Source organism: Brachycentrus maculatus, unplaced genomic scaffold (genome assembly GCF_059751285.1).
Source record: "Brachycentrus maculatus isolate JH-2025_06_01 unplaced genomic scaffold, ASM5975128v1 h1tg000046l, whole genome shotgun sequence".
NCBI classification, from domain to species: Eukaryota; Metazoa; Arthropoda; class Insecta; order Trichoptera; family Brachycentridae; genus Brachycentrus; species Brachycentrus maculatus.
Window position 1 is genome coordinate 1163478 of NW_028280800.1, and position 19685 is coordinate 1183162.

The following is a 19685-nucleotide window of genomic DNA, read 5'->3' on the forward strand; positions in this document are numbered from 1 at the left end:
GGTAAAAAACAAGAGTTTTATTTATAATTTAATCCTATCTTACCACAAAGTGAATACCAAAACAAAAAACAACATAGGAGATGTATGAATGTGGAAGAGACGAAGATTGTTTAATAATTTAAGTAACTTAATTTGTTTGTTTCTTAAAAATAAAGAAATATCTCTCTAAATAAAATATAAATATACCATAGTAAAAAATGAAAAAATATTAGTGTGTAAAGTAGATCCGAGTGTGTTTTGTAAAAGGTAAGTGATAGTGGGGGTTCCGAGTTTCCGAAAATATTTAAACCCATCAATTCTCTCTCTAAATAAAATGTAAATATATCTTAATAAAAAATTAAAAGAATATTTGTATGTAAAGTAGATCCTAGTGTGTTTTGTAATAGGTATTGAGTGATAGGGGTGGGGGGGTCCGAGTGTCGTCTGAACTCACAGGGATCCCGGTGGGCTCGAGCTGGCCGAAGCGGGTGGTCCTCCAGCTCTCGAGGATGAGGAAGCCGGCGTAGATCTTGCCCACGGTGATCTTCCCAGTGAGGTGCTCGGCCTGCGGCACCAGCAGGTCCAGGATCTTGCGCGCCTGCAGCGGCCAGATGTGCGTGATCGTCTCCCGCAGCTCCTTGTCCGCCTGGTCCATCTCGTCAGCTGCAAACGTACGCCATTGAATTGATAAATTAATATATTTTATATGTTAAAAGCATTAATAATTATGTGGTATGGTATTAACCGGATCCACGCGGCTCGCATAACAGTATGTGTTTTCACAAAACATGCCCCATACGCGGCTGACATAAGCGTATGTGTTTTTACTTTGCTCCAAGTTTCGAACCTCAGTTCAACTTGGAGGGATTTTTTCATGGTGTGAAACATTGAATAAAATAATACGTCAATCCTTGGCCTTATGACATCTGTTGAAATATGTGACTAATAATTTGTAACATCACAAGGATAAATAAAAGAACAGATCCCTGATTTTTCTTGAGGTCGATAATTAGTCCGTGCCATAATCATGCCCTATATCTGTCTCACTGTCGACGCTACGCATTGCCAGTGGGTAAGAGTGACACACAATGCGTGCTTTGATTTATTTATGTTACGATCTTATTTGTTTATATTACGATATTTTTCAAGAATAATGTGACACAAGTGTATAATAGAGTACCAAAAAGGCACAATGAATCCCATTGAACATTTTTGTTTAGTAAAATAAATCGTTTCTTAACTAAATACATGATAAAAGTAATCATTTAAAAAACGGCAAAATACCGCCGCGCACAGGCGTCTCTCAGGAACAAAGTTAACGCGGTTAAAAGGTTTCCCTCTACTTATCATTCATTATGAATGATAAGTAGAGGGTTACAACCCTCTACTTATCATTCATTGTTCAATGTATGTAATAGCACTTTTAAGTTGTATGGAGGATAACGAAACTCCAATCCACATTTTCTATAACTGTGGAGCACCCGCTCGCAAACCAAGTCACATTTTTGGAGGGCCACTACTAGACTCTGATTCTGAGTGAAGTTTAACTTCTGAAACATGTAGTCTTTAATTAAACTCAAGTGGTATAAAACAAGTGTTTTTTTAATCATTGTAATAAAAATACATTTGAATAAATAAAAACATGAAATGAAGATTGGACGATTGTAAATGCGACAACGGCTGACCTGATCTCATCTTGATGCTGAGGTTCTCCCTGATGAGGGCGAACAGGGTGGTGGTGAAGTTGACCTTGCCCTCATCGTCCAGGGGCATGTTCATGCGGATGAGCTTCTTGTAGGCCAGCCTGTTGGGGCACTTGTTGCCGAACCCCAGCGGCGGATCCATGTTCTTTAGCATGTCGTACATCTCCGAGTAGTGGATCTTACCACTGCAATAGATAAATTTTGACATATCCCTCACTCCTTTCAAGAATGTCATATATCAAAAATCGTCAATTTTCAGTTGTGCATGTTTTCGGAATGTCCAGAAAATGCACTATATCCCAGCAAAAGCGGCATATTTTTTACTTAATATTTACCCGCTACAGGGCAGAAAGTGTTGTTTTTGCATTTTGAAGAAAAGGTATTGTTTAATTATTATTTTTAAATATAATAAAAAAATTTCAAATGGAGAAAAAACATTCAGGTTTTATCTAAAAAGATCTTTTGCACAGTAAAAAGTTCAATAAGTGGCTTGATATTTATTTTTGATATATTTTATTATGTTTTTAATCTTTAAAAACGATCTCCTGAAAAATATTTTTTTTTATAAATGACGTTGTTGGAAAGGAGTGAGCGTTATAATAAATTTGTAAAACGTAACTCAAAACTCTTCTTCTCTGACTTAGTTCTCATTGCTGAGAGTTGTGACCCTTGTCGATGCAATGACTTTTCTCCAGTTATCCCTTGACTGCGCTGCAAGTAGCGCTCTAACCACCAAGGACCCTGCTGCTGCCTTAATTTGATCGGTCCATCGTGTGGGGATCTTCCTCTCCCTCTCTTCCCCTCCAGGCTACCAACCACAACCAGTCGTTCCAGGCTATCTTCATTGAAACACGCAACGTGCCCAAAGAACTGAAGAATCTGTTGTGTATGGACATTGGCCAGATAGGAGCCATCCAGGTGTAACTCCTGACTCGAAGCATTTAGTACTTACGTGGCATTAGGATCGTACTCCGCCCATATCCTAACAAACTCATCAAGATGATGGGCTCCCAGGATAGAGGAGTCTCTGGTCAGGTAGTCAAAGTTGTCCATGATGACAGCCACGAAAAGATTCAACATCTAAAAATATTAAGTATCATAATAAGTGAACAGCACCAAAGAAAATAAGTCGGAGGACTTTGAGTTATATTTGGGTATGTAAGGGCTTGTGATAGGATTGTTAGATTACACATATTGGACCTGGGATCTTAAATAAATTGAGTTATAGTTCAACCATATTGATGGGACAATGGGAATCGGGTGGAATCAAGCGCTGGGTTTTCCAGAAATGTGCAATTTTGAACCATACTAATAAAAATTTACTTATTATTTTTTGACATCTCATCAAAGATGAAGAAGAATATGGAAGTCTGGGCATTTACGGGGCTGACGACCGTCATAAATATGATGTTAATAATAAATTTATGACGGTCGTCAGCCCCGTAAATGCCCAGACTTCCATATTCTTCTTCATCTTTGATGAGATGTCAAAAAATAATATGAAAATAACTCCTGTAATTGGAGATAATCCAGATTTTGTGAACAAGTATTTGGACACTCTCAAAATGTTGTAAAAATTTACTTATCAAACTTCTTGTACAGAATATATGTATGTACATTGACAAGCTTATTGCTATGAATCAATATCTTCCAACCAATCAAAAAAAGACTAGTTAAAATGGCTAAACTTTAAACCTTATATCTGTTCCAAGGATTATGTATTCAAAATTCAAGAACTATGTTATATTTGTATTCAAAAAGAACTCCACCGACAAGACACACAAGGTGGCTTGGTGGGTCTCTGCAAAATATATATTTTTTAAATATGTTAAAAATTGTGATTTAAATAAATGTTTACAATTTTTCATAATAATAAAAAAGGATAAAAAGTAATATTTTAGATGTTTCTTGAAAGTTATCAGAGATGGTGCATTTTTTACAGATATTTTTTCTCGTCCGTGAGTACGCCGGTTATCGTGGAATGATGCAGAAAAAACGCGTGCATCACGTACAATTATATGTGTAGGACGGTTGTATAAGAGTAAAAGGTTGGTATACTTTACCAGAAATGAGCAGAAGAAGATGAAGCTGACGAAATACGCGTACGCTAGGGTGGATCCGCACGTCTCCTGGGCCGGCTTGTTGGCTCTCTCGTCGCACTTTGCCTTTATACACGACTGCATTATACTAGGCCAAGATTCACCCGTGGCGCATCTATACACACAAACCCACATTATCAAATGTCCACGCAAACATACAAATCCACCGGTGACAACGTTTTACTAATATATTTATCAATTCCAATTAAATGTCTGAGCTCAGCTAATAATGAGCAAATAACGCAAATAAATTTAGCTGACAAATAATAATTTACTATGGTCTTGACTATTTCTATAATTTAAATACGTTTCCGGAAGGTAAAGATTACGAATTAACTCTACTGCACATTAAATATGTTTTATTTTTAAATGATAAAACTTTACACAGAAAAATAAATCAATTAATACGTTAATTGAGTAGTCATTCAAATGACTGTAAATCTATGATACTATTTAAATTAATTTCTATATTTTCATCAATTAATCTGTTATGGAGTATGTATTCTAAAGGCTGTAATACTATGACGCTATTTTAATTAATTTCTATATTTCTATCTCTCTCTGCCGCACTTGTACAAACTTAATAGTGCATAAGAGCGCAAATGCATTTTCACAAAATTAAAAATGATTTTTAAGTCTGCTGGTTGTTTTTATGGCCTTCTAATCAGTTTAATCTTCTTCTTCTTCTTCAAACCATTATCCGTATCCCAATGGTGCATAGGGCACTGCATTATAAACGCAGTGTTATCTTGATCGTTAACACATGAAAGAAAGGTGATCAGCCCTCTGCTTATATTTATTAAAACCCCCCTGGGAATCGAACCCGGGACCTCCAGAACGGTAACCGAGCGTGCTGACCATTAATCTACGGAGGCGAACATTGTATGAAAACACTGTTTTATATGAAGGCAAGATAATCAGTCATAATCCAGTCAGGAATCGAACCCTGGATGTCTTGTAGGCAGCCAAATGAGCAGAACACTGCACTGTGAAGGTAGGCATTAAGTGCCAATATATGTAAATAATAAAAATAAATTTTGATAATTTATATAGCGCCATTTTCGTAAAATACTACCTCAAGGGCGCTTCAATGAACAATTCGATGTGATACAAAATGAAGAAAACAGCTTTTCATTATTTAAGTAAAATTACTGATAGCTGTTTGTATATATTATACATAATGTTTTTTTTTCTACAAAAAATTAAGTATGAAATGATGGTTAATATTCTAGATAAATATACACATTTAGACATATATTAAGTACAAATAATGAACTAACACAATTTTATCACACATAACAACACATTACAAGGTAAGGGTGAAAGTGCAACACACTAGGCAGGCAGAATAAGCAGTTCTATTACGATAATTACCACAAAACTCTGTCTTACAGATCCATTGCGACTCTTGCTAATTGGTTATTGGATAGATGGCATCTGTCGACTCTCCTAAATCTACATTAATGGCTAGACAAATTAAATATAGACTACATTGGAGCCAAAAAGAGTTCCTAAACGATTAAGTAATAAAGTAATAAACATGAACCCTTACTGGTCCAATGTCGAATCTCATTTGACATCGATGTTTTTGCTCTTAGGTCCCATGTCGGACGTTATTTGACATTTTTTTCAGTGGAGCAGAGGACACACGATTTTTTTCCAATTGGAATGTAACTGTATACCAATCTGAATTATCTCCACTTATAGGAGTTATTTTTATATTATTTTTTGACATCTCATCAAAGATGAAGAAGAATATGGAAGTCTGGGCATTCACGGGGCTGACGACCGTCATACGCTGGTTTAAGTGATCACTTTACACACGTGTAACGTACACCAATTCTACCCATTATTGACAACCACACTACTCAAATTCTTGGAAGGTCTATATATATGAATCAATTTTGAAACATTGTTCTTGAATCATTAGAACTTCACTAGAGACATCTATTGGTGAGATGAAAAGAAGCTTTTTGTTGAGCAGAATCTCTTTTATTAGTATGTGAGGTCCGAATCCTGGATTATAATCACATACATGAGAAACGCCAGAAAATATCATTTTAATTTTTATTATTTTATAATTTATAATTATCAAAATGTTGCTTTCATTAATAGTGTTTAATTTTAAACAATAAGTTATTACTGCTGTTTTTGTCACCGATAACGTACCATTGTACCAAATGGGATAGGTTACTAATTTCTAAAGGCAATTCAGTGCTTTTATCTGAAAACGCATTATAAAAGAATAACTGAAATAGCCCACTTGAGAGGCTATGTTATGAGCGTAAGTAATATTAATTCCAATGTAGTTTTCAAATGGTCCAAAGTAGTCTATATTTGAGACAAAATAAATCTCATTCATCAATATTCACACAAAATCATGTCTACGTATTCCATTTAAACCAATACATGTTCAAAATTCTCATCATCCGTAATGTCTTATGTGAATAAATCTGTGGCTTATTGCAAATAGTCCAATGTCATAAATAAAGTATTGAAGAATGAATGCTAGAACTGTTTTTTCACACTTTTTGACAATATTTTATGCAATATACATATATAAAAAATCATCAATTTTAAGTTGTGCATGTTTTTGGAATGCCCAGAAAATGTACTACATCCCAGCAAAAGAGGCATATTTTTAACTAAATATTTACCCGCTACAGGGCAGAAAGTGTTGTTTTTGCATTTTGAAGAAAGGGTATTGTTTAATTCTTTTTAAATATTTTCAAATGGAGAAAAAACCTTCAGGTTTTACCTAAAAAGATCTGTTCCACGGTAAAAAGTTCAATAAGTGGCTTGATATTTATTTTTAATACATTTTATTATATTTTGAAACTTTAAAAACGATCTCCTGAAAAAGTGACGTTGTTGAAAGGAGTGAGCGATATATCAACTGAGGTTTTATGATAAAAATCGATAAAATACAAAAGGTTTGTTAAAAAATTAATCAGTTCTTAATCATCCTGCTCTTAACTGTATCCAATAATGCATAGAGCATTGGATCGCATGAAAAAGAACGCCATGTTGAATTGATCATTGAATACATTAAGGCAAAGTCTTGCGCTTGAGGTACTAGTATGGGTTTGTTACATAAATATAAGAGTTGAAAATTCACTTAAAATGTGACCGATTCATATGTAAAATAGCTAACCTGATCAAAACCCTAATGAGGTATTTTTTTAAAGGTAGATATTTCTTTTAGACAATGAATTTTTTTGATAAAAGCCATAGAAAATACACCAGCTGTTGCCAATACAAATGTCATGTGTGAAAAGTGTCTACTTTTTACGAGACACGTTTGAAGTACTATAATTTAGTAAACCAGTCATGTACATTAATGTATTGTACATCAGTATTTTGCCAAAACTTCATTTTATATCATTTTTATAAAATAGTATGGCCAAGTGACTACTTAACAAAGTTGCTTCAAGTGTGTCTTTGAAAAAGTATCCATTTGTCAAACATGCATTTTTTATAAGCAACAGTCAATATTATGACACACATTACCTGTAAGGACCATACTTCTAAACATACTCTTTGACACACATTTATTTCATACACAATCACACATGCTGAAATAAATCCACTCTCAGAAAAATATTGGCTTATGATTTGATACTCTTTTAAACTCTGCAAAATAATAAAGAACACCAATTGGAAATAATACGGCCAAATTTAGAGGCGAAGCTAGATCAATAGTGTTTAAAATGTAGAATTTTATAATCAATGTATTAAGTTGTGATTTTGAATAAAAGACTTGCTAAAAAAGCAAAATTAGAATATTTAGCTATTGTTTGCATTATGTATGTATTTAAGTAATGATATTTTACTGCTATTGTAATATTTAAACTATTTAATTGTGTTATGAAATGTATGATTTTATTATTATGCTGTGATTTCCAACCTATGGCTTAGGACCCGTAGAAAAGTAAAAGAGGTGATTTGCTTTTGAAAAAGATGTATTGCATTGTATAATATGTATATACATGCAGAATTTCTAGTCATGAACTAAATGACAATATTTTAGAAGTTGACATTATTCAATAATAAAAAAGTAGTAAGTTTAAGCTCTGAAAACTGTTTTTGAATTACCTTCAATAATTTAAAAGACTTCAAGGGGAGAGGATAAATAAGGTCATGTTTATTTTGTATAAACAATAAACATGAAACGTTTTCCTCCTTCAGATTTACGATTAGTATAAATTCAGTAATTCATCTCCCATTTAATAGAGAACATAATTTTACTTTTGAAACGGCATCTATGATTATGATAACAACGGTGCCAATTGTATCATTACGATTTCAAAAAATAATATTTTCTTTTTTTATAGAAGCGAGCAGTACCTGCTTTTATTTTATTTTATAAAATTGCTTCAGATGTAAAAAAGGTTGGAGACCACTGGCATAGAGGTATTACTTTAAAAGAGTTACTTCTAGTTGAGTTTCATGAAATAAAGCCTATTTGTCTTATCTATTATACTGGTGTAAGTTTTTAAGAAAAGGAGAAAAAGTCAATCCTATATTGTGTAATTAATTAAAAATGTATGTGTATAAATATGTAATGAGTATTAAATAATAAAGTATTCTTAAAATCTTGGATCGATTATTTAAAAAAAGACCTATACAATGAAAGGTTTCAATTACTCATTGAAATAGATTTTCAGAATTCGATTTTCATCATTGATGGATAAACTAAACATGATTTAAATTCTACTTATATGGTAACAACATATCAGTATCAGTTATTAAATATTATAATAAAATTTTAAAAAACATTTTTTTTTGTCTGATAACAATTTGTTTACCCACATTAATACACTTACCTCCATATAAATAATTAAAAAAGCAAATAGAATATTCTAATGCTGTAAGAATAATCTATTCCATTTAATTATATTCATCAAACTGGTGGCCGTGTTCCATATGGACACATTATAATTAGCTATTTTAGTAGAAAAAAAATTAAAATCGGTGATGGTAAAAGCACTGCGTGTCTTTATTTTTCTTGTCTTATCATTATTAGTTTTAAGACTTAAATGGTGAGTTTTTTTTTAAATATTTAAATTAATACATTGCTTTTTCTAATGCCCTCCCTGATTAAATTCTGTACATCACACTGCATCAGATCTTGCTACAATAAACAATTATCATTTTGAAAAAGCTAAATATTTTGTCTTTTTTGGAGTGAAAATATTTAAATTTCAGTAAATAAATAACTTGTCCTACTGCAGGCAGTTATTTTTTTTATTTAAAATATAATGCGAAATGGATTTAAGGCTAATATAATACTATACTAGTTTTAAATTTGTGAAAAAAAGTAGCAGAATCTAAAACCATGTTTGTTTTAATCCATCGTAATAGAGAAATTGAGTAATATTGAAATGAGATAGATGTATAGGTCAGCTGGTGATTTTGCAGAGTCGTCTCAAAGAAAGACAGATTAGAGTTTAGAGTCCCGCGGTCTTACCTGAAGAGCAGCATCAGACCTTGTATGAAGTTCCTAAAGTTGTTGTGTCTGGTAATGGAAGAGTCTGGTTCCTCAACATCGATGTTCCCAAACACCTGGTCAATGTCGAGCAAAAAAATCAAACGGAACAAATAATCCAACGTCAAACTGAACTACTGCCGAGAACACGGTAACCGCTAACACAACTAATTGGTGAAACATTCCCCACAGAGCATACCCAAACTAAGACACTCTCTCGGGTTGCCTCTAGCATTACCTAATGTATAATATAATATAATATTTACACAGCAAACACAAAACCAATTACATGGATGGGATGTAGTGAAGTGTCGTGTGTTCCGTGTGGTCCGGGATGTGATCGTGGGTGGCGGGTGTGCGATTCCTTATTCATGAATGCTCGGTCTATACTCGACGTGTTACTATTTGTAAATGCGTGGTGAGACTTTAAACAAACTCTTCCAAATTGTTCATTTTATTGTTCATACAGACAGCTAGCGCTGAGAAGCATCATAATGGAATTTACATTTTATAATCGGGTACGGAATTTAGTATCACTCAATACGTAGTAGACTCATGATTTTCTAACAACTGTCGTGGTTGAAACATTTAAGAAAATAATAACAAATTATAAGATATATATTATATTTAAAACAAAATATTTCAAAACTTTTTTTTGGCAAAATTAGTCAAACAGAAAAAGGGAGAAATTGTGGATTTAAAAAAAAGTATGTTTGAATGTTATCTAAGGAATAAACTGGTAAATTCAAATGATTGATCTTCTTGAAAGTATCTGTGAGTCACGAGATTCTTGCAAATACATCCTCGATTCTTGAAATTATTGGAAACATAGATACAATTCATGAGATTCAGGCAAATATAGCAACATTTTAAGAGTACCTTGCAAATACAGCTCTAGTTTTAAAAATTCAATAAAATAATAATTTTTAGCACAACACTATTTTTGTAGAATCAAGAAGGTAAGGAGAAAATATATATTTTCGGAGAATCAAGAGTCCACTACATTATTAATAATTTGATGCTCACAACACAAAAGAAAAGAGGTATAACAAGAAATTGTGGTGCATATTATGCTTAAAATTGAAATAGATGTAACTTTCCACAATATAAGACTCCAATGATATATGAACGCAATCCAGATTTATTTGACGCAGAATTGCCACAGTCATTTCTTGTAGCAAAGTCCTCGGAATCATAAAATTCCGTGGGATCAAAACTAGCAGAAATCACCCAACCAGATATTTGTATCGGTAGTATGTTTATATTGGCGCACGACTATGTTCTACTGAGTGTCACGACATATATTCTACGAGATGTCTATTACCAATCCATAATTCTACACACCAATATGAAGGAGAATGGGTATAGGACAAATCAAAAGGTATCACCAGTGAACAGAAGCAGTTGCAGATGCTCTAATTGTGTACCGCTCACATGTGTATAATATTCAGCTAACGGAACTGCGCTATACTCAACCCGTCAAGCCAAACTAGATTTCGGCTGACCATTTTGAATATAGCTAAAATCGTAGTGAATATTTCTTTGCGTATTTATGGGTGACAGGTCATTTCCTGATTAACAGAGTCCAATTATTCTGTATGAATGTACAAATAGCTTACAGTTTAAAAAAAAACTATTCAGGCAAACCTTGAATCAATAAACCGGAATATCTGTCATTATTTTTATTCCTATCCTACCCTAATATATTCCCTATTTTTATTATCTTTGTTTTTCATCTTGACGCTATCTTCTATCAAACTCGGAGCTTCTTGCTTCAAAGTAAACAATCCATTTAAATACAATGGTTACAATAGATGTGGTTTATGTTCATATATTCAAATCAATCTGATTGGCAGCTTTTATAATTTTTTTAATCAATAGAAATCTCAGTATAAAATAGGGTATTAATTTATTAACCCTAACCAGATGTAAATTCTACCACAAATGGATCCCAAACAATTAATATATTGAAAATGGCTGGCATGTTCCACCAATTCGATAGATTAGAAAAAAATAATAATTATTTTTTTAACGATAGAGAAATATTTTAATTTTAATTTTATATGAGTATACACAAATATTTCATATATTATATTTCAATTTCATGCTATTTTGGTAGGCCCAAGCGGCCTGTTATTAAAAAAACATGGTAGAGTAGATTCGAAACCCAGTAATTCTGACTCAGAGTTCGCAACACTAACCACGGGACCACAACCCAACAAGTTGAAGTGAGTTTAGTTTTCAAGCAAAGTTTTGAGATTCAGTATGAGGGATATTAAATTCAGCTTACGATAGTTAATTTTTATTTTTATTTATGATATAATGAACTATCTTCATCTAGCCTGTTGATTTTTTTTTACCTAACCTATTTTTTCATTAAAAAGTTATTACCAAATCCAATATACCAATAAAGTTTGTAGTTCAACCAAAAAATATCTTTCAATTAGATTTTTCAAACTTTACCTGCCTTTAGCTAACTTGCTTGTAAATATATCGAACAAACTCACTTGTTTTCATCAAATCCAACATATCTTAACCTTACCTACAAATTTTTTATATCAATAATTATGTCTATGGTTAATATAATATACAGAAATCTATGGAAAAAAAAAAGACAGATATCGCGTGCGATGATTCAAGCAGTACCTGATTCCAATTTTATAAAACGGATATGTCGTAAGTAAACTGCGAAGCTGATTGTACACATAAACATTGGCCATTCCAACACTGTAAAGTAATCAAGGAACCCTTAATTGTGTCGTGTGTAGTGTGTACTACTAATAATATATTGACATAAACAAACAAGGGATTCAACTACTATGGAACAACATAATGGCCGCCACGGCATTTCACATCAGCAACAAGACAAGATGGCGGCCATAACGAGTACACGACACAACATGTCGCACGTTGTCACATTCTCCGTCTCACCGGAATAACAGCAAGAGAGCGCCAAAGAATGTCTGAAAGTTGTTATGACGGTTGAGGGCTTCAAACGGATCTGAGTGAATGTTCCCAAAGACCTGTGAGGATGATAAAAGCTTCCGCTTTAGTGTTGTCACTTTACAAATTACTCCTTCCTATTTTCTACTGTCCTGTTACCCTATTCTAATAAAATACTTCTTGCTATTGAAATTGACACTTTAAAACTGTTATTCAAACCCACAGTTTGATTTTCTTTTCATTTTTAATCACTGTTGATTAGTGCTTATTAAAAAAAAATCTTATATAAAATTTTTTATCAAACAATATTTTTGCTGCAATGTTGCCATTTATAAATTACTCACTTTTCCTGATATCCTTTTTTTAATTACATTTCCTCTTGTGAAGATTTCATTATGACATCATAAATTAATGTCATTCATTATTCAAATCAACACAATTTTGCTGATTATTTTTTTAGTGTCGCCAATTTACATACAGTGGGTACTCTCCTATTACGCTAATATAATCACTTTTAATACTTATTAATAATTAATACCTATTTTGATTATTATTATTTAAAAACCTGATTTATCATTCCACTAAATTGATTATTTTTGTGACAGCTGTTTCACCTAGTGTTGTCGTTAATAAACTTTGAAAAAAAGGTAATATTTCCTAACAAAATTTTAAAGTTAGACTATTTCTGATTCTGAAATAACACTTTTTTTAGGTGACTTAAAAAAATATGATTCATAGTAAATCAATACCTTTTTTCGATTTCTTGATTAAAAAAATATGAAATATGTGACAAATGTTTATGATTATAATTTTGCCGCAGTGTTCCATCTTTTAAAAACTCTATTTAAAATCAATATAACTAACATTTAAAAAATAATAATTTTCACCATATTGTTGCCGCTTTAAAAAATACCTGATGTTTGTCTAATAACCCTTGGATTAATTATTTGAAAAATCTGATCTAGTTATTGATTCATCAAGAATAATTTTAGTTTTTATTTGATAGTAAAAAAATTAATATATTTATGATTACAATGGAAAACAATTTTAGAGCATCATTACTAAATCCTAACGTACCTATTTTTTTTAATTCACTAAATTATTTGACTAATATCAGTGCCTCCTAGATAATAAATAAAATGTCATGCTACAAGATGTGGAACATTGTGTGTAATCTGTTATCACGGCAACCAACATAATAATACTCGTATATTTTTACTGTGTGTATAAATGTGTTTTTAAGAAAAAAAATTAATGCTAGTAAGATCAATGAAAAAAAATTCAGTGTATAAATTTAAAATTTGGAAAGAAGTGGCTACTTAATATTTGGTTTAGATGACAATTACTTTAAATATGTTCCTTAGAATATTATAACATTCTGTTATGGTTATTTGGAATCTGCAACAACATGGAGAATTTTTTATATTCTTATATAACCTTAAGTTATAATTTTTTTGATAGCTTTTACTATTTTGGAATAAAATAAATACTTTCATCTACTTAAATTATACAGTATTATTATATCATTCAAGTATTTACGTCAACAATTGAATTCAAATGCTTGAAACTGGTTTACCGATAACGACTGATTGACTTAATGTTGCCAAACTTAGAGCACAGTTTGTTTATGATACAGAAGGCACTGCTAAAACACATTTATGGTAAAAATTATTAGTTCTAGAAAACACACAGAACTAGATTTTTAAAGTAGGTACTACTAAGTAGTATTATATCAATTCAAAAAAGTCAATTAGGAATATTTTATATTGTATCTATTATCACAAATTGAATAAATCTAAATCCACTAGACTTTAAAACCTTAATATGTATCTATGTAATTTTTATATATATGTATAACAACATCAATTTCTAAAATCATTAAATTAATTCAATCTAATCAGATAAAATGTTACAAAATGGACATATGTATTTCCCTTTTTACAGAGGGATAAAAACACCTGTAAAAAATATATATTGGCAAAAACAATAAAACACATGTTTGTATAAATGTTCCACAGTATTATTGACACACTTCAATTAATTTGGTTTCAATAATAAATTATATTTTAATCTCAAAAAACAAATTCTTTCACCTCCAAGAAAGAAGTTTCACATTTTTTTTGCAGGAAATTATGATTTACACAGTACAGATTAAAAAGATTGCCATATTGTATCTGTTCAAACAAATGTTACACTAACTGCAAAAATCGTTTTAACCGTTGAGCGTGCTGAGAATCAATATATCGACTCTGGCACACTTTGAAATTATCAATTTATGTGTTTGAAAGTAAAATCTAAATAAATCTGTCAGCGAAAATTTATTCACAATTTTGTAGAATTTAGCGACTTTGGTCAGATTAAAGAATATATTTTTCTGATCTAGTTGTATATTTTTAATGAAGGTTTTAGATTATCGAGGGTTTCTTCTTTTGTAAAAAAATTCCATAAAAAAATCTCACTGAAGAGATACAACTTCTAACAATGCTGAAAATTATCATTTTTGCAATTAGTGACTATTGAAACTGAACAGAAACGATATACAGAACATTTTTATTAGACACTCCAATCCCTTCAATTTTTAAATATGAAAATATGAATTATTGTAGATTTAAACAAGGCATGTACTCATGAGTTCTACAAACAACTGAGTGTACCAAACGGCTGCTCAAGTGTGAAAAGAAACAATTAGTGTGGAAGAGATCTGTCTCTTTCTATAAGACTTTGGGATAAAACAATTCTCAGTTCTCTATTTGTTTCTAGAACTCATTCAGTAGTGCCGATTGATATTGTAACATTAATATAAGAACTTTTAAAGACATACCTGCATTCCGATGATAGCATAGATGAAGAACAGCATCGCGATAAGGAGACAGACGTACGGCAGTGCTTTGAAGCTCTGGACAAATGTCCAGAGCAGGATTCGTATAGTATACCCTTGCCTTAGTAGCTTTATGAGACGCGCGGCACGAAATAACCTCAAGAATCCAACGTTGAATAGTGAATCGTGTGTCTGGAAGTTATAAATCAATCGTAAATACATAATAAATAAAAGATTTTTTGCAGAAATTTAATTAAATTTAGTTTACAAGTCTTAAAAAAAAAATCCAATTTGAATGAGATCAATATCTGGTTAGGAATTATACTAATGAACTATTTGTTTTTGCTACTGGCAACCCCTTTTGCGGTATAACTGTAACTAAAATTCATATTGTTATTATAAATTTTATAAAGGCATTGACTGTCATAAATTCTGTTAGTCTTTTTGCACTGTTTAGTTGATTATTGGTTGCCTGATCTCCAGATTATTTTGCAACTTTAGATAAAATGTAATGTAATATAATAAATTTGGTAAAACCATTGAATTGTGCAGCCATCTTTCATTAAGAAGAAGACAAAAAGGGTGCACACCTGAATGACATTTTTATTAAATTATGGGATATGAAAGTAATTAAAAAAATCCAACGATTGATTATCTAATCATCAGAAGCATTTTATAAATTATTTGAATAAATAAATATTAGGATAAAAAAAAATCCTGTTTATTAGCAAGTACGGATGGACTTCTTACTTGACTATTGGATTTTTAGGATAGTTTAAGTTGAGCCATATATTGTCATATATTTGCCATATATTTTCTGGCAATTTTAAAATTTCATAGTCTGTAAGCTCCTTAAAATCTTGTCAAACTGGAGTATGATTGATTCAGTTATGATGTTTAAAGTAAAATCTTACTTATTTTTGGTTTTGATCAACGGAAATCATTCATTTTTTTTTTACAATCTGTTTTTTTTGTAGCAAAACACAGGAGGAATAGAGCATTGACGACGACAACCAACCTTATTTATAAACCTGCCAATTAAATGATCAATATAATAAACAAATATTTGATTACTTACACCAATTTCCTGAATCAAGGCGTCAATGATGCTGCCCAATACAGTGACAAAATCAAAAGTATTCCACGGATCTTTGAAGAAATTCTGAAACATTGTTAATAACGCATGAAAATATTGCAAAATAATATATTTTGTATACCACAAATCAACAAATAATTAACTATAAATTTATCTATAAAAAACTTTACAAACCTAATTTTTCAAGGAGTAAACAATTTAAAATGATAAAATAACCTTTTTATGTGTCAATCAATTGATAGAAATTGTCGCAAATATATTAATGCCGTACACAACGTAAAGTGCGGTAAAATCACGTTTAAGTGACAATTAATGGAGTAATACCGAAAAATAATGTATGAGTAAATAGAACCAGTATGATAATACTTTTTAGGTATTTGCAGTCAATCATAATGGTAGAATGAAGATGGCATGTATAAAACATTAACCTAAAAATGGATATTAATATTATTGCTACTTATTTGTTTATTATGCTACCCTTTGGGTACCTCTCCCAAATACTAATAAATATTCTCTTAATGCGCTTTAGGCTGTGTATGGCATATTTTGGATATATGAAATGGTGATCAGAAAGAAATGGTACAAAAAATCAAGGAGATTGTAACACTGGGTTGACAAGCGCTTTGCACTTTTTTCAATAATTTTTGTTTAAACAAATGTTATTTTGTAATAAAAAAAAGACTTGTGGTATACTTTTGTAGGGTTTTAGTACTTGTAGAAATTACCAATGAATAAATAACACAAGCAAAAGACAAAACATCAGTAGACTGACGCAAAATTAAACTAGCAATATTGTATAAACGATTGTCTTATAAATCTCATGAGAAAAAAAAATTAAATTCTTTATGTTGGTCTGTATGACCAATTGTTGTAGGATCACTATTATTTGAAAAAATGTTTGCCATGTTGCAGACAATAATTTTTATTTTCTACTTGCAACCCCAACACTAAATGCCATATTCTGAACACAGAAAATTTGCACGTCATGTCGTTCACTGTTTTTTTTCTTACATTTTTTTTAGTCACGACAATATTGAAAGCAATTTATAATCATGAAAGAAAACGTTGTAAGATATTTAATAGGGATAATCTAATAAAAAACAAACTCTAGTCCAGAAATTAACATGGTTGACTGGCATAACACATACCTAACCTTAAATAGACTATGGGCTTATGAAAAAACATTTGAAAGTATAATTTTTTTATAAGGTCCCTAGAACAGATTTCTGAGTCAAGGCATAGTAAATAATCAATTGATATTGTCTTTTCCTGAGATTATTTAAACAATTGGAAATAAAGAAAATAAATGTTGGTAAATGAAGAGTTTACAGAGAGATGTAAGCAAATAAATAAGGAATTTCTCAATAGTTAAAAGGAGGTAGAGATAGAATAAAAATATAAATGTCTAGTTTTTTTTAAATGACTCTGGAAACTAAATCTATTTATTTCTAAATAAATATGATATCTACAAACCAATTGAATTTTAAAACAAGTTCGCTACAAAAAGGAGAATTCATTGTATGTTACAGAAAAGTATGGGGAGGAAAAATAAATAACTCGTTACAGGAATCAATGTATGAAATTAGAATTTCCTACATTTCTACTTGTTAATTTCTATTTGAAATCTATTTTATTTATAAAAGGTTAGTAGTGGTTTAAGAAATAAAATAAAAACTATCAGTTTGATTTACGAGAAATGTTTTGAATTAAAATATACTTAGGGATGAAGGTTATCTATTTTTTTAAAATTAATTTTTAAAGATGCTATTCAAAATTACAATAGAAACGAAATTGTTGAAACAAAAATGTTGATGATATGAATGATGAACTTAAAAAATGGTATCATGTATGTATAATAAATATATTTAAAAACAAATACAAAATTGTATGTTGAAATTTAGTTTTGAAAAAGGTAAAGAGAAAAGATTTAAATTAAAATAAAAATTCTGAAGCAGGCAGAAAATTTATCTAGTACATATTGAAAAAATAAAGAAATAGTTATTTCTCTATTAACACATTTGCTGCTGTTTTATTTCACAAAAATTCTAAATTTGTTTTCAATATGAAAGTGAGATTTTCAAAAATATGTTGTGAAAATGATATCACATTTGATTTGAACAAATAAAATATTTCACAATTAGAGTTTTTAACAATTTAAACTATTTTGTTGTTGTAGTAAGACTAAGATTACTTACATTAGATTTTAAAAAAAATTAATAAACAGTCTTCTTGTAAAAAATTCAGGAAAATGATTTTTTTGGGTATGTGAAGAAGATTAAAAGATTTAAAAAAAATTAAAGCGTGTAAATATGATGAGAAATGAATTATGAATTGAATACTGATAGAGCTCTCTAGATAACCTAGAAAAGTGCTATCAGCATCTGAACTTTTGTGAAAAATCAAAGAAATTGAATTATTAATGAAATCGCTCCCAATGTGCTCATAACTTCAATAGACAATTTAGCAAAATTCAAAGTATTTCAACTTTTTTACATTCGCAATATCGACTTATGATTCTATTTCCATTCTGCCTGTGATTGAATATGTATACTGATTTATAACATGTGAAAAGGACTATTAAAATGCCATCTGTTAAAATTATTGTGAAGATACAATAGATTTACAAGAATATCAACAGATGGTGTTGACTTACAAGTGGTTTGTGTATTGCAAATTCATAGATCTTTCAAAATCAAAGTAAATATGGATTTCTAAATTCAATCATGGCAGAATGGTTAATGTTATACACAGTTAAAATAAAATATATTGGAAATGAAACCTTAAGGATTAAATCCAGTATTTGTGTAAAAAGATTTGGACATTTCAGGATTGAAATGCGTTGAAAATGCTATGTGAACTTGGCTAAATAATCTATTGAACTAAGAGGCGCTAGGGGGGCGAATTTCCGCAAATAGAGTCTGCGGTGTGCATTACCTTGCATCCGAACGCCACCAACTTCATTACGGTCTCAATCAGGAAAAGTAGCGTAAAGGCTAGATTCATGTAGGACAGCGTGTCGATGAGCACGAACGGCGCTTCATGGAACTAACGGCGCAGACGGCAAGAGGGAAATTGGAAAAATGGCACCACGCATTATTAAACGGAATCAAAGACATACCTTTCTGCCCCGGATCAATTGAAACAATGCATTGTTTATTTTGCTTGAGGCTAAAGAGTTTTACAAACAGACGTTTTTACGGATGCCTATAGATGATACGGTATAGACTATAATTGTAAAATTGTAGCATATATCATTTCGCCTATCGAAATCCATAAAAGCTGTGAAAACTAGTAATTCTAAGCAAAATAAATGACATATATGATCAACTTCCAGTTGTGCCAGTCAGGAATGAGCCAGTATATATTTGATATAATGATTATTTTAAAGGACATCATATCAAATAAAAGTTCAGTTAAGAAAATAATATATTGTATATCAGTCTATGCGAAGACAACACAAAAAAATATGGCTAAATTTAAATACCAAAATTTTCTATGACATTACGTTGTCTAAACTCTTTCGTTCAGAAGACCATTCCAATAAAAATTGAAAACATTT

The 19685-nt window shown here is 30.9% G+C and overlaps 1 protein-coding gene across 1 annotated transcript in view; it reads right to left on the minus strand.

The window, feature by feature from the left end:
* The window catches only part of cac (calcium voltage-gated channel subunit cacophony), a 167055-nt gene that overhangs the window by 26622 nt on the left and 120748 nt on the right, over positions 1–19685 (minus strand). The window contains exons 25-31 of the mRNA XM_088277574.1: positions 16109–16192; positions 15034–15222; positions 9252–9346; positions 3746–3896; positions 2635–2762; positions 1665–1867; positions 434–642 (exon numbers count right to left, since the gene is read on the minus strand). Coding sequence (XP_088133700.1) covers positions 434–642; positions 1665–1867; positions 2635–2762; positions 3746–3896; positions 9252–9346; positions 15034–15222; positions 16109–16192 — 1059 coding nt within the window. The remainder of the gene's footprint in view (positions 1–433; positions 643–1664; positions 1868–2634; positions 2763–3745; positions 3897–9251; positions 9347–15033; positions 15223–16108; positions 16193–19685) is intronic.